The 14,081-nt window shown below is 52.2% G+C and overlaps 1 protein-coding gene across 1 annotated transcript; it reads right to left on the reverse strand.

The window, feature by feature from the left end:
• Positions 1 to 549: 549 nt before the first annotated feature.
• On the reverse strand, positions 550 to 1,629 carry LMJF_32_0390 (putative 26S proteasome regulatory subunit; the record flags this gene model as incomplete). Its single annotated transcript, XM_001685300.1, has 1 exon — positions 550 to 1,629. The coding sequence occupies one exon, from the start codon at positions 1,627 to 1,629 to the stop codon at positions 550 to 552; it is 1,080 nt and encodes a 359-aa protein (XP_001685352.1).
• Positions 1,630 to 14,081: the final 12,452 nt, after the last annotated feature.

A 14,081-nucleotide genomic window follows, 5' to 3' on the forward strand; every position in this document is an offset into this window, starting at 1 on the left:
AGGCAAATAGGCAGAAGATACACACACATACACACACACATACACACACACACACACGCGCACACCCCGGAGACGCACGTGGGGGATTCATGTAGACATCGAGAGAAAGCGCATGAACCGAGACAGAGAAGCGCGCGCGCCCGCGAAAGCCGAATCTGTGGCCCACTTCTGCACGTGTATCATCACACACGCAAGGGATGGGGGCAGCGTGGCGGTTGGAAAAAGGCAGGGTGTCCACGCCCGGAAGAAAGGCGAGCGAAACCCCACCTCCCTCTTGCCTTCAACACCCATTGTCTAGCCGAGGAAGAGTGAGGCGGGAAGAAGGAGAGCGCTTGCACGTGAGCGGCATAGCTCGCCGCCGCCTCCATCCATCCGCACTCTATAGCAACGCAGAAGTCAGCGGGGCAACCAGCTGATCGGGTGTGCGCACGTGTGGCCTTTATGGAAGTGCGGTATCGCGCCGATCTGCCTGGGGTGCTGTACCTGCACAACTCCGCCGACATCAACGTCGTCGACCCGGCACGGTCGCTCCCACGTGGCTGCCCCCGCCTATGCCTGGTTGGTGTCCTTTTCCTTGGCTGCCTCCTCGATCTTCATCTTTTCGTTCTCCAACCGTGTCTCAGCAGCGCGGGCGCGACGATCTTTGATTTCCTGCAGCTCTCGCGCGAGCTTGCGGCGGTTCATTATGACGCCGTGCAGCGCACCGATGCAGCGCGCGATGGCCGCTAAGAAGGTCGCAATCGCCTCGTCGTTGGTGTGCCGAATCATCTCGGTCGACGAGCGGCGGGCGTAGATCTCCGGCTGCAGGCTAATCAGCTCCTGCAGTACCTCCAGTACATCCTCGGAGATCGGCATGACGGCGTTTCCGACATCCTTGAGGTACTCCTCTATCTGCTGAAGCACCTTGCACAGATGAACCAGGGACAGCTCCCGCTCTTGCACCTGCGTGGAGAGCGTGGTGATGGTGGAGTCGGTCAGATCGCGCAGGAGATGCTCGATGCCGATCTCCTCGGCTTCCTCCGCACCGAGGTGGGTCGGGATGTTGCGGAACTCGAGCGAGCGCGTGCCCTCACGCCCCTGCACCGTTGTGTAGGCCCGCACCGGCACGCCCTTGTTGTTTGGGTCGGTATTTACTACACAGTAGACAGGATTGAGACAGAAGCGATCCGCGACCAGAAGATGCAGCAGCATGTCATTGGGCTGAATAGTGGGGCCGGAGGAGTACCATCCCACAACTTTCACCTTCGGTAACACGCGTTTGTGCATCGCAAACATCTCCTGGGCGTAGTTCGTGTCGAAGAACCACACGCCGGCATCCTGCGGGTCTTCGTCAAAGGGGACGGCGAAGCTGTTGTTGATGTCGAGTGTCTGCATCCCTGTGGAGTCGCGCACGTAGCGCCCAAGCAGCAACCCCGCCACACGCTTTTTCTGAACGGCAGAGGTGTTCATGCGGGCGTAGTGGTCCACCAGGGACAGCAGCACCAGCGGGTGCACTTCCACGCGGCCCGCTGTGGGAAGGAAGGCCGGGGGCGCCGCTACATCCCCCTTCCCATCACTGCCGTCGTCAGACGCGACGTCGTTGTTGGCCACACGTGGGTCAGGCTTCGTGGGCTTCGGATCGTTGCTCATGGTGCCTTTGGATTTGCTTGGGTGCCGGTGTATGCGCGTGGAAGTGGGAAACCCGATACGAGCTTTGTCTCGCTCTGCAGCGCTTCGCCGAAATAGTAGAATAAACGGCAAACAGCGACTGCGCCCTGCCAAGGCTATCCTCCTCTGCTCACTGTCGCGCTGATCTGCCTGTGTTGGTGCTTATCTTTTCGCCTGTGCGGTGCGTCCCTATGTCGGTGGTGCGCACTCGCAGCAGCAGCAGCAGCAGCAGCGACTCGTACTTCTCCCTGTGTGTGCGCGTGTCGAAAGCGAACAATGCCACGGGCAGGATGGATCGGAGCGAAGGAGACCGAGAGGGCGAGAAGGACACGTCACGCGGTAAAAAAATTGAAAACTGTCGAGTAGTTTTATGTTGGGGTGCACGTATCGATGTGATCGTCGTGGCGAGGGTGGGGGTGATATGCACACGCGCGTGCGTTACCCCGAAGCGAAACCAGAGGGAGACGATGTGGTGAACACCCAAAACAGGAGGAAGAGAAGGGAAGAGGCAGCGCAGAAAAAAATGGCACAGACAGCGGCACTGAATACATGTTGCACAGGGATAGAGACGCACGTGGGTTAGCGCCTACGAGGCAGATGCACGTACAAACTGTTTCTTGCGTTGCGGCGGAGGACGCAGCCCCGCTGCGCAAACGCGCTTCACATCAGCCGAGTCGCGCCCCAGTCAGTGAGGCGGGAGATAAACAGGGAGCATAGAAAACGCACGCATGCGCAGAGAGGTCCACCCCGAAGGGCACCCACAGAGCGGCACATAAGCATTCCAAAGACATCGCAACAAGGCGGAAAATCGTGAAAGCAGAGAAAGGGCAGAAGTCACGCAGAGTCACCACCACCACCCCGGTGGGTGGGGAGAGGGAGCGTGACATAGCAGAGGCTGCACCTGCGCCGCTTATCTTCTTTCGCCACAGCTCTCTCTTCTGCGCTGCTCCTCCAGTCGAGAATCCAAGCAAGCCACTGTCACCGCTCGCTGCAGTGGCAGTGTCCCGCACACCAACCGGCGAGCAGACGTATGCCTATGCGACGCACGAAAGAAGCACGCAACAAAATGCGAATGAGGTGCAGAAAACGATCACGAAGATGAGTGAAACGCTACAACAGAAGAAAACGTCTTTCTTCCTCGCCCTCTTTCGGACCGCCTCGCAGTACGTACACCTCATCGCACATGAAGCCTCTTTTGTTCTTCGCGTTGCTTCGGCTACATGGATGGGACTCATGCGCATATTATGGCGAAGAAAAGGCAGAAGCCCACATCCGTAATGACAAGGCGCCCCCGAAGAAACAAAATACACATGCACCAAGAAAAGATGCTGGCAACGTCTGCCGTGGCGCAGTCGTAAAGGCGATGAGGAGCTGAGAGAGGGGGAGGGAGATGTGCGATGGACTGCAAGAGAGCCCAAACACATACAGGCAGAGAAGGGAGAAACGAGAGGAGGAGAACGTGAATGCTGAGGAACACAACAGACGTCGGTCAGAGCGCCGGCGGCGGCAGCAGCAGCAGCAGCGGCTCAAGGATACAAGGGTACACGCAAAGACGCGCGCATATAGCAGCGCAGCCCATGCATCAGAAAGGAAGAGGCATGTAGAGAACAAAAACGAAAAGCAGCGAAGAAACCGGCGGAGATGTGAGCAGGCGCAGCGATGGGCGGGTGAGAAAAAGAAGGGAAGTTGGAAAGACGACGACATACGGAGCGTGTTTGCTGGATGCCAGACCAATCAGCTCTGCCGCCAAGGCTGTCGCTCGTGCAGTGCTCAAAAAGTGCCACAGCCTCCGCAACCTGGGCAGCAACGAGTAGTGAGGATAGACAAAAAGAAAAAGAAAACGGTGTGCGTGAGAGAAGTGGAGAGTGAGAAAGGCAAGAGCGCCCCAGCAAAAGCCGAAAAGGCGATACGCACACACACACACACACACACACAAACAAAAAGTGGTCGACGCCGCCTCAAAGAGTGAGCAGCGGAAACGGGGAAACAAAAAGCGCAAGGAAGTGGTGAGATGAAGAGTCAGCGCTGATGGAAACGACGCGTGTGAGTGACGGTGTGGATGCTGATTACATATGCGTCTTCCCTTGCCGGAGCGGTGCCGGTGACGCACGATGTGAGCTCGACCGCCTTCTGACTTATTTCAGCGCGGTAAGGGGAACGTTGAGTGGGAAGAGGCGGCTGATGGCCTTCGTCGTGGTGGGGCACTCACCAAGGTGAAGCCCCGCGTGGAGGCAAAGGCAGAAAAGGTCGGAAGAAGAGGGCGGCGTCGGCGGAAAAGTTGGAGACCACAAACGATGGGATGTGCAGCTTCGAGCGGGGCATAGACGAGTCCGACGCTGGTGCGCAAACGGAGGCGAAGGGAGCCTTTGCTCCCCTGCAGTGGAGGTCGACGCTTTTTTTTTCTTCCTCCCGCCTCAGCCCCACACCCCACCCCCTCGCACAGGAAGCGACAATGACACTACAAGGGCTGCTGCAGCAAGTCGGGGGGAAGGAAGGAGGGGAGCAACAAGGGCGAGAAATGATGCACAGCGGTGAATACGAGAGGCAGAGAGACGAGCGTGGGGACCCCCTGCACCGCTCCCATCCTACCCACCCACCCACCTCTCACATGCACTGGCACACATGGACACGCATGCCCCATTTAGGGGGAAGGAGGCGGGAGGGGGGCTGTGCGGTGTGTGAGTGCGTGCTTACGTGCATGTCGCAGAGTTGCTTTTTGCTCCATTGGATTCAAAACATAACAGTCAGTCAGCGCACTCACTCTTTATACGTGCGTGCAAGAATCTTTTTTTGTGTGTGTGTCTTTCCCTGGTTTCTTATATTAGTGGGGCCGCCTACTTACAATATGGCCCCTGCCCCACCCTTCTCGTCCTCTTCGCTTGTACTCTTTCACTCGCTCTTCGTCGCACAGAGCTCTCCGCTACACGTTTTTAGCTATCCTCCCCTCCCCCCTCTCTCTTTCGGTGGTCGTCCGCACCACTTCAGCGGGGGCGGAGACACATCGAAAACAAAAATTGACACAAATAACAAGGATGTGTAAGGATCCTGGCGCAATTTGCCTTCTTTTTTCTGTTATTACTTATCGGCAAGTGCGGGCGGGGGGGGGGAAGAGAGGAACAGAGGAGCAGAGAGAACGGGGCGCAGAAACTCGCATAGAATGGAAGAGAGCCAGAGAGGCCAAAACAAACCAACAAGCGAGGAAGCCGAGAAGAAGAAGAAGACAATCTGAAAAGCGACATCGTCATTCTCGTCTTGTACGAAAAGCCGTGTCGACGTCCATCTTGCAACCTGCACATCAACTCTCCCCCATCCCCCCCTCCCTCCCTCCCTCCCGCAAACACGCACGCAAGGACATCGAAAGCTGGCATTGCGCGCGTATGCACACACACACACATGCACACATGCACACATACACAAATATGTACACCAAGAACACAAAAGGAAGATCGAAGAAAACATGCGCACAAAAACGCACACCTCAGCTGTGCTCGTGAGTTCGATCAACGCTAGGGTACATTCAATGGCCCATGAAAGAGAGCAAGGAGATTCTATGAGGGCCTGTGTCAGTGTATGCAGGGGTTCATGTGTATGGGCGCTTGTATGTGGGTGTGTGTGTGGGGGGGGGATCGCTGTTCTCCTCCACATGCGTCACCCCGCGAGACGCAAAAAGCCCCTCGTCTTGCCATGATTGCTTTTCGTTGTATTTTCCCAGTTCTCGGCCTGCGAGGCGAGAAGCTGAAACACCTCCGTTTCGCCTTTCGTTTTTCTTTTCTGTTTTCCATATGCACCCAGTGGCACCTTTTTTTTTGCTGCCTTCAAGTTGTCCTTGCCTTGGTGCATCGCTCGAGCGCCGGTATACTCCTGCTACCTCGATCTCTAATCTTGTTCTTGGTGCCCTTCGTTGGCTGTCGCAGCGCATGCGACAAGCTTTACGTATGACCCCACACCTCCTCGTCTCTTGCGCAGGTTGAGCAAACTCCAACGTGGCTCACTTGATCCGTTTCTTGCGCTCTCTCCGTCGTGCTTTCTTCGACTGGCAGCGTAGGACTTAACGGACAGCAGAGTAGGGAGAGAAGTGGGGGGCGAGAGAGAGAGAGAGACAGAAAGAAGCCAGAGGCGGCGAAGAGAGAATTCTCGGCGGCCTCGGCGCGTGCCTATGTCTATGTTCATAAAGGCGTATCCGTCTTTACTTCAGTTGTGATGTAAAGTGAGAATAAACAAGAAAACGGGAAAGGGTGTATGCGTGTGCGTGTGTGCTCGACCGATGCGCTGAGCAGACCAACCAGGAAGGTGGCGGTGCAGGGGAAAGCAGGGGCATGAGTCCCGTAACATGAACAAAAAAGGGCAGAACGACACAGAAACACGCAACACAACACAGGGAGAGATGACGAAGAGAGGCGGGGGCCGCTCAAAGCCGGAGCACGCCAGCAACAACAATAACAAACCGCAAAGAAGAGAAAGGGGGCGGCGGAAGTGGGGGAGAAACAAAGACAAGACGCGAAAGAAAAAGAATTCTGAAAATCCCGAGAGTGAAGACGAGTGAAGAGAAGATGAACAAACAGAAGAACGCAGATGTGCGCTCATCGAGGACGCAGGGGGGGCGCACAGGGAGAGAGAAACACAGAGAAGGAAAGGTGTGGCAGTCGAAGTGTGAAAGACGGGAGAGGGGCGCGACAACGCCGGGTTGCAGGGGAGGGATATGGAGGAGGGGTGCGGAATCGCAAAATAGAAATCGAAAACAACGCCAAACCAGAGAAGACACAACTCGAAAAGAGAACAAGTGAGGGGTGTGTGGGGGGGAGCAAAAAAAAAAAACGATCATTGAAAAAAAAAGAAAAGGACAAGACAGAAAAACACCTTAAAAAACAGACAGACAGGGAGAGAGGGAGAACAGATAAGTCCAGCTGTAGCAGCAATCTTTTGTTTCGACTATCCATCCACGTGTTTCTTTGGTGCTTCTTTTTTAGCCTTTGCTCTACAGAGACCGGCAGAGATGCCCGCGAGGCACCGCACATACACACAAACGCGCCGCACATGAATACAAAAACGTGTAAAAGAGAGAACGGAGAAGCAACTGGCAAACACGCAGACGAGGACCGCAGAAAAAAAAAAACGAAATCGACACAAACCGCAAATACGAGGCAAAAAAAAAAAAGAAAACCGAACAGGAAAGATGCACAAAGCAAAAACAAAATAGAAGACATATCACATCGACCGAGACAAGCGAAACAAAAAAAAGAGTAAAGAATCGAAAAAAGATAGAGAGACAGATAGAGGGCGGGAGACATGTCTGAAGGTAAGCCCGGGCAACACACAAGAAAGGTTAAACCAAAAAAATGAGCAAAAACGAAAAGAGCGGGACAGCGTTCCGCATCTTTGTGTGCGTGTGTGTTGTTCTGCGTGTGTAACTTACTTCTTTGTGTGTTTGTTTGGTTGGATAGTTGGTTCCTGTATTCTGTGCGTGAGTAGTAAACGAGGTTGCTGATTTTTTATCTTCTTGTTCAGTCTTTTCGTTTTTTTTTGCTCTTGAATGTCCGTGTGTGCGGGGACGGCGATCGAAGTGGATTCCCTCTCCCCCCTTGCCAGCGGTGTCATTCCCAAACCCTAATTTGCGTGCGCTCAGGGGGTGAGGGAGAGACACACACACACGCACACGGGTACGCAGAGACGTACTCGCACATGAGCACGCAGGTGTGCACACCTTGAGACACGAGAGAGCACACAGGCACGCTTCTTTTTTTCACTGCCGGCTTGTTTTCGTCGCTCTTTTCTCTTCCCCTTCTTCAGCGAGTACAGAGCGCAACCGTCCATCACAAGGGAAAAACCAAGAGAATATACAAGACGGGTGGAAGACGGGCGTGATTTCGGGCAACTCACGCCTCTCCTTCTACCACGCCCTCCTTTTTCGCATCTGTGCCCGAAAGCGGGCAACGCTTTGATTGTTCATAGGAAAATGCGCGCATGTGCGCACGCATTATCTTCTTCTCTTTCTTTTTTTTTGTTGTTTTTTGTTTTTTTTCTGTTTTTTTTTTGTGTGTAGGTGTGTCCCTGCGTGTGTCTTCACCTACCCAGGATGTAGAGAGCGCATAGCGGCGGCTCGGAGGTAGCACAGCATGTGCGAAGAGCATGTGAGTCGATTTGTATATTATTCCCTGCTTCCACTCCTCATGTGGTTCAAAGAATCATCCACACGCTCTTTCTCTTCCTTGCCATCCATCGACGGAAACCAAACGAAAAAACGAAGCAACAACGTGCGAGCGCCGACGAGAAGGTAGAGTAGGCAGAACAACGGAACGAACACCAAGAAAAATGGTTGACACGACGGCGCCAAGCATGGACGAGCTCACACAGACCAAAACGCGCAGCAACAAAACATAGATAAATATGTAAAAACAAGAGAATGTCAAAGCGTAAGGCGCGAAAGATAAACCAAAGGCACATACACACACACACACACATTCAAGTTAGACAAAAATAGTTTTTTTTTTAAGGGAAAAACAAAAGCCCTTGTTGGGGTCAGAGTCTGGATTGTCTGTTGGTGCTTTCTGTGTTAGAGAAGCAAAAATGAGGAGAGGCACGGGTAGGAAGCAGGGAAGGTCGGAGGGAGTGAAACAGCACGCCTGCAAGCAGAACAACAAAGAAAATCACAGAGAGAGAGAGAAGCACACACACACACACACACACACACACATGGACACGCACACCAAAGCTCACAAAAAAAAAAAAACCTGCGTATCGGTGGATGTTGGCCGTCGATTCAGCGCGACCATTGATCGTGTGCTGCGCAAGCGCATACATGAAGGTGTACAGTGTCGCTCTTTTTTTTCCCTTTCCTTGGGTGCCCCTGTTCTCCCCGTGCCTAGTTTGTACATACTCTTCTCGGTCCTCTACACCCACAACAAAGAAGAAGGGAAGAGAGATAAAAAAAAAAACAAAAAACGAAGGAAAAAGAAGAGGAGAATTGAAGAAGTGAAGAAGTGAAGAAAAACAAAGAAAGAAAAGGAAAAGGTGTGGGGAGAGGAGCACAAGCATCATGATCAATCTTCTTTCCTTATCTCTCTATGTTGCTGTTTTCCCGTCTTTTTTGTCTTTGCCTCACCATTAGCGGTTGATATAGATACATAGATATACATACCATACATCAGCGTATCTATATATCTACAGATCTATATAGATATATAGATATATAGATATATAGATATATATGCATGTATATATGTATGCACAGCTAAGTATATATGTATATAGATATGTATATACTATTGTTTGCCTCTTCCGCAGTCGCACAAGTCTTTTTTGTTGTTTTCGACTTCATCGAGTGTTTTCTCCCTCTGTTTCTTTCGGGGCCCAATGAGAGGGAGAGAGCGAAAGAGCATTCGATGCAAAACGTGTTTGCATGTCAGGTGTCGCACACAGACAACAAGCGCACAGTGAGGTTGATCGAGAAACGGGCTGCGCCAATGAGACCTCGGATACCCCTCTAGCGAGAGGCGCACACACACACACACACAAACACTCGCGCATAAACAGCCACAAGCACACGAGTACACCGGGCGACAAATACAAGAGCAAGCTCCGCTTTCCATCTGCACCTCCGCTGCTGCATCTCGCCCACATCCGCTTTCGTTCATCGACGAAAAGAGGAAAAGCAGGGAGATGCCTGTGCAGCATAGAAGAACTTCGAACGAAGGGTGATCTTGTAGTGGCTGTCTTTTACTTTTTGTTCGCCCCACAGTGCCTCGGAGTGCTTCATTACAGAGACGAGCAACGAAAAAAAGTTCGGGGAAACAGCGAGCAGCCTGGAGCCGATGGTGGCGCTCATCCGAATCTGAGTCATCTTGTGAAGAAGAAAAAAGACAGAGACAGAGAGACAGAGCGCGCACGTGTGCTCGACGAGTTTTCGATGCTGTTCACCCTTCCTTTTTTTCTTTGAGGAGGAGCCTTTTTTCTTTCGCCCGTGGGTGCATTCATTCTCGTTGGGTTCCCTGCTCTTTTTTTTTCAAATGTGCACCAGACCCGTCCCCACCATCACTCAAACTCTTTCCTGCTCCTCTTGTGCTAGTAGGTGCCCTTCAACGAAAGAGGTCGTATGCCGAGACGCAAACGAAGAGATGGAGCGCGAAAAAAAAAAGAAAAAGAGAAGGAGCCTTTTAGTATGTGTGTGTGTGTGTGTGTGTGCATGTGTGTGTGCATGTGTGTGTGCATGTGTGTGTGTGTGTGTGTGTGTGTGCTTCGCCGTGCCTGAGCGAAAGAGTTCCGTGGTGGCTTGCAAAAAAAAAGCGCTTGTCCCAGAGCGTGTATGTATGCGACAAGAATAATAATATGAAGTACGTAGTATTGTGGGTGCCCCTCTCGGGTTGCGGAGAGCGTCGGTGAAGATGTGTCTGCGCAAGTGTACGTGGGCGTATTTTGTGACCTTCAGCCTGAAAATTGCGGAAAGCAAGTACACACACACATAAGCATGCGCCGAGGCGGCCAAGAGCAGCGTCAGCAATCAGCTATGGAAGGAAACATAGAAAATGTGACGTGGGTGGTTCCGTATCGATCCAATCGGTTCCCCGCAATGCTATACGCGCTGAAAAAGGCAGAGCAAGAAATCTCACGTCGGTGTGCGTGTGTGCATTGTATGCATATCCCCGCGCGCATGCGTGTTTACAGTTGCTGCTGTGCCCACTTCCTTCTCTTCGGAGGATGTGTACGCTGGCTCGCACCTCGACAAGCGCTGAAACGGATGAAGAGCGATAAAGAGAAAATGCGTCTTTCAAAGACCTCTTTCTTCGCTAGACATCAAAGTGGCCCTCTCTCTCTCTCTCGAGCACGAGAGAAAAAAAAAAACGCTGTCTATGCAGACCTGTCGTGCGTGTCACGCCGGGTGATTTCGTGTACGCGTGAGTGTGTGGGCGTGCGCCATTGGATACTCCACTCTTCTTCGTGTGTGTTTGCCGTACGCTCCGAAGAAACAGCAACATTGAACGAACGGTGAGGCGCGACGCGCTGGAGCATAGAAAGACACACAGAGCGGTGCACACGCCAGAAGAGGAGAGAAAAAAAACGCATAGACACGCACACACACACACGCCACAGAACCTCTCGACGTCCTCACTTGCCCCGCCACTTGCAGTGCAAATCGCGTCAGCTGCAGCGCCTCCACAGTAAGAGCGATGTTGTCTCTCTCTCTCTCTCTCTCTCTCTCTCTCTCTCTCTCTCGCAGTGAAGGTGCGCCGCTACACAACGCGCTCGTGCTTCCAGCAATGACAGTGCAGCGCGCATGATGCAGTCACCCAATAGAGAAAGGAACCAAACACTTAGAGATGTAAAGGCTAGCTGACGAAGGCGTGCAAGCTGCGTGATGGTTAGAGCTCGAAATACACGCAGAGATGGGGTGCGCAAGCAAGTACGTCTTTTGATGTGACAAGAAACCAGAGCAGGGGCGGTGAGTAAAGAAGCAATCATCACCCAGACCCACAGAAACGCACGCACAGCAACAACGTGACAAGCACAGCAGGTCACTAAAGAACATGCACAGTGTGCGCTCAGCAAATCTGCAGACGGAAGAGAGGAGTGAGTTAGTGAGAGAGGGGGCTGCGGGGAACGGTGAAAGAACAAAAAAAAAACAAGCAGGGGAATAAATGACAGTGATACACACACACACACACGCACCACGCACACATATATATATATATGTATGTATGTGTGCACGGACCCACTCATATACACGAGCACACGCAAGATTACGTACACACACACACGCACACACGAACACGCTGTAACCAAAACCGAAGAGCGCAGAAAGTAGAAGGAAACCAAACAAACACGGACGAAAAAGCTCAAGAAGACTGGTGAAGCAATCAAACGAGGAAGGGAAAGAAAAGGCACAGGAAAATGGTGAAACGAGACAACAAAAAAAGGGGCACACAATACATGCGAACAACACAGAAAGGAACGAAAATGAGAGTGCGACGGAGGCGATAAAACACCCCTCTTCACTCCATAGCTAAAAAAAAAGGTGGTGGTGGCAACGAAGGTAGTCAAGGAGTAGAGGGGAACAAAGGGAAGATGGGGTCGAACAGGGTTCAAGTGAGTGACACAAGTATACGCTGGGATGTCGACTTACGCACGCACGCCAAAAGAAAGAGAGAGAAAAGAAAAAGACGAAAGAGAAACACCGTAAAGACAACACAACGAAAAGTCAGAGAGAGCGCCCCGCCACCAAACCACAAAAACAGTGAAGCGAAGGCTGAGAAGAGCAAACAAGCAAGAACATAAAATGTAAACAAAAGAGGAACCACAGCAACGGAGAAAAGCAAGAAAACACGCACACACACACACACACACAGAGAGAGAGAGACACACAGGGAAGGAGGGGAGGGGGCATTGGAGGATTTATTTCATCTTTGTGCCTCATCATGTATACATCACTATCTTTTGCTATCTTTTCTTTGTTTCCCTCTCGAGGGAGGGGAGAGGGAAAGGGAGAGGGGGGGAGGAAGGGGCTTTCCAGGTTCTCTTGTGATGCGTGAGAGCGGGTGGGTGTGTGGGTGCCTGAGAGAGAGCGCATCGCTTGTTTGGGTGACTTCATTTCCTTTACTGCTTTTCTTTCTTTTTTTTCGCTTCGTTGCTCCTTCCTACAGACGTCCACTAGGAGGTAGAGGGAAGGGAGAGAGATGCAGAGAGCCAGAACAAGAGAGACCACCACACACACAAACACACAAAGGGAGGAGCAAGGAAAAACAGAAAAGAAGGCGCTGTCATCGAGGAGAGTCCAAGGCGTGAGGCAGGCGGAGGAGGTTGCAAGTGAAAAAGAGGACCTAAAGCGAGAAAGAGACGCAGAGGCTTCACGCGTAAGTGTGTGTGTGTGTGCGTGTGTGTGTGTGTTTGCGAGCGTGCCGATCGGCATATAATGGGGTGCTTTCATCTTGATACGATCGGTCACCTCGGCGCCCCTCTTCATTTGACTTTTCCTTTGCTCGCGTTTCCCCTGGCTGCCTCCTTCGCGGCGTCTCTCTGGTCGTCGGTCTCACAAACACTTCACCACCCCACCGCCACCAATCCCCTCACATCAACGCCCTTGCCACTAGGCCCTTTCGTTTTTTTCCTGCCCTGCACACACGGGATTGAAGAGCCGGTGCGCATAACCGACGGCAAAACAAAAAGAGGCGGAAGAGTACACGAATGGTCACTGTAATCTCGGCATCGCACCTGCTGTACTCGCACCAATATATGCGTGAGTGTGTCCTTATTCTGCTCTCTCTTTCAGAAGTCCTACTTCACACATTCTCTCTCACTCGTCCTCTGCTTCGTTTCTTCTCGCAAGCAGCGCGCTACAACACACACCTACACATACACGAGAGCGTGTGTCTGTGCCTGACGGGGGGGGGGGGCGATGGAAAAACGCCACAGTGGGGAATGGAGGAGGAGCAACGGAGAGACCGAAAAAGAAAATGCGTGAAGCGAAACGAGAAAGAAGACGCGAAAACGAGGGGAGGGAGGGAGGGAAGGGGGCCGGCAACCATTTTGGGTGATAATCGTCGTGGAAGGACACAGAAGACGAACAAAACGAAAAGGTCACGCGGTTCCCGAGAAAAGACAAAAGGAAGGTGAGGGCGCATTGGAGAACGCGCACGTCCAACCACACAAACGCACACACACGCAGAGAAGCCACACAACCACTGGAAAATCAAGAAAAGACAAAGATAGCGGGAGAGAGAGAAAGAGAGAGAAGAGACGATGAGAACCGGAGTGTAAAAAGGGATGATCATGAGCCACAAAGAAGGAATACTACACAAACACGCACGCACATGCCGAATATGTATGTGTGTGAAGCTGCGCGCAAGGCTTGACGCAAATGAGGAGAGATATGAGGATATAACAATGATAAAAGGGCCCACACATGGAGGAGCGCACTTGGGGAACGTTAAGAAGAACAAAAAAAGGAGAGAAACGGGGAGTGAGAGAGGTGAACGGAGGGAGTAAGAAAGAAAAAGAGAGACACCCACACACACACCACACCACGGCCGTTGTGCAGGGGTGGAGGGACGAACTGAACAACAAACTAGAAGAACAAAAGAAAAAGAGACGAAGAGAGCACGCAGAGAGAGAGAAAAACAAACACACAAGTTCGCTCGAGAGTGATGCAGAGGGCTGTCATGCGGCGACGAGACAACAAACACGCAATCATCGCCGCATCACAGAGGTAAAGCGATCTCTCTAGAGACTCTACTCGCTTCAGCGTGAGTTTGCGAATCCACCTTCGTTCTTTTTTTCTTTTATTTGGAGTGCCCCTCTTTGGCTTTCTTTTGCTGCATTGCTCCCTCCGCTTCATCAATTTTCATGGCGTTCATTGACGGCGTTCCCCCGTTTCCCTCTGCTTTCGTGTACAAGTCGTCCTGTCCTTCATGCGCGCTTTACAGCCTCTTATGAGAACGGTTGCAGCA

This window comes from Leishmania major, chromosome 32, assembly GCF_000002725.2.
Source record: "Leishmania major strain Friedlin complete genome, chromosome 32".
NCBI lineage: Eukaryota > Euglenozoa > Kinetoplastea > Trypanosomatida > Trypanosomatidae > Leishmania > Leishmania major.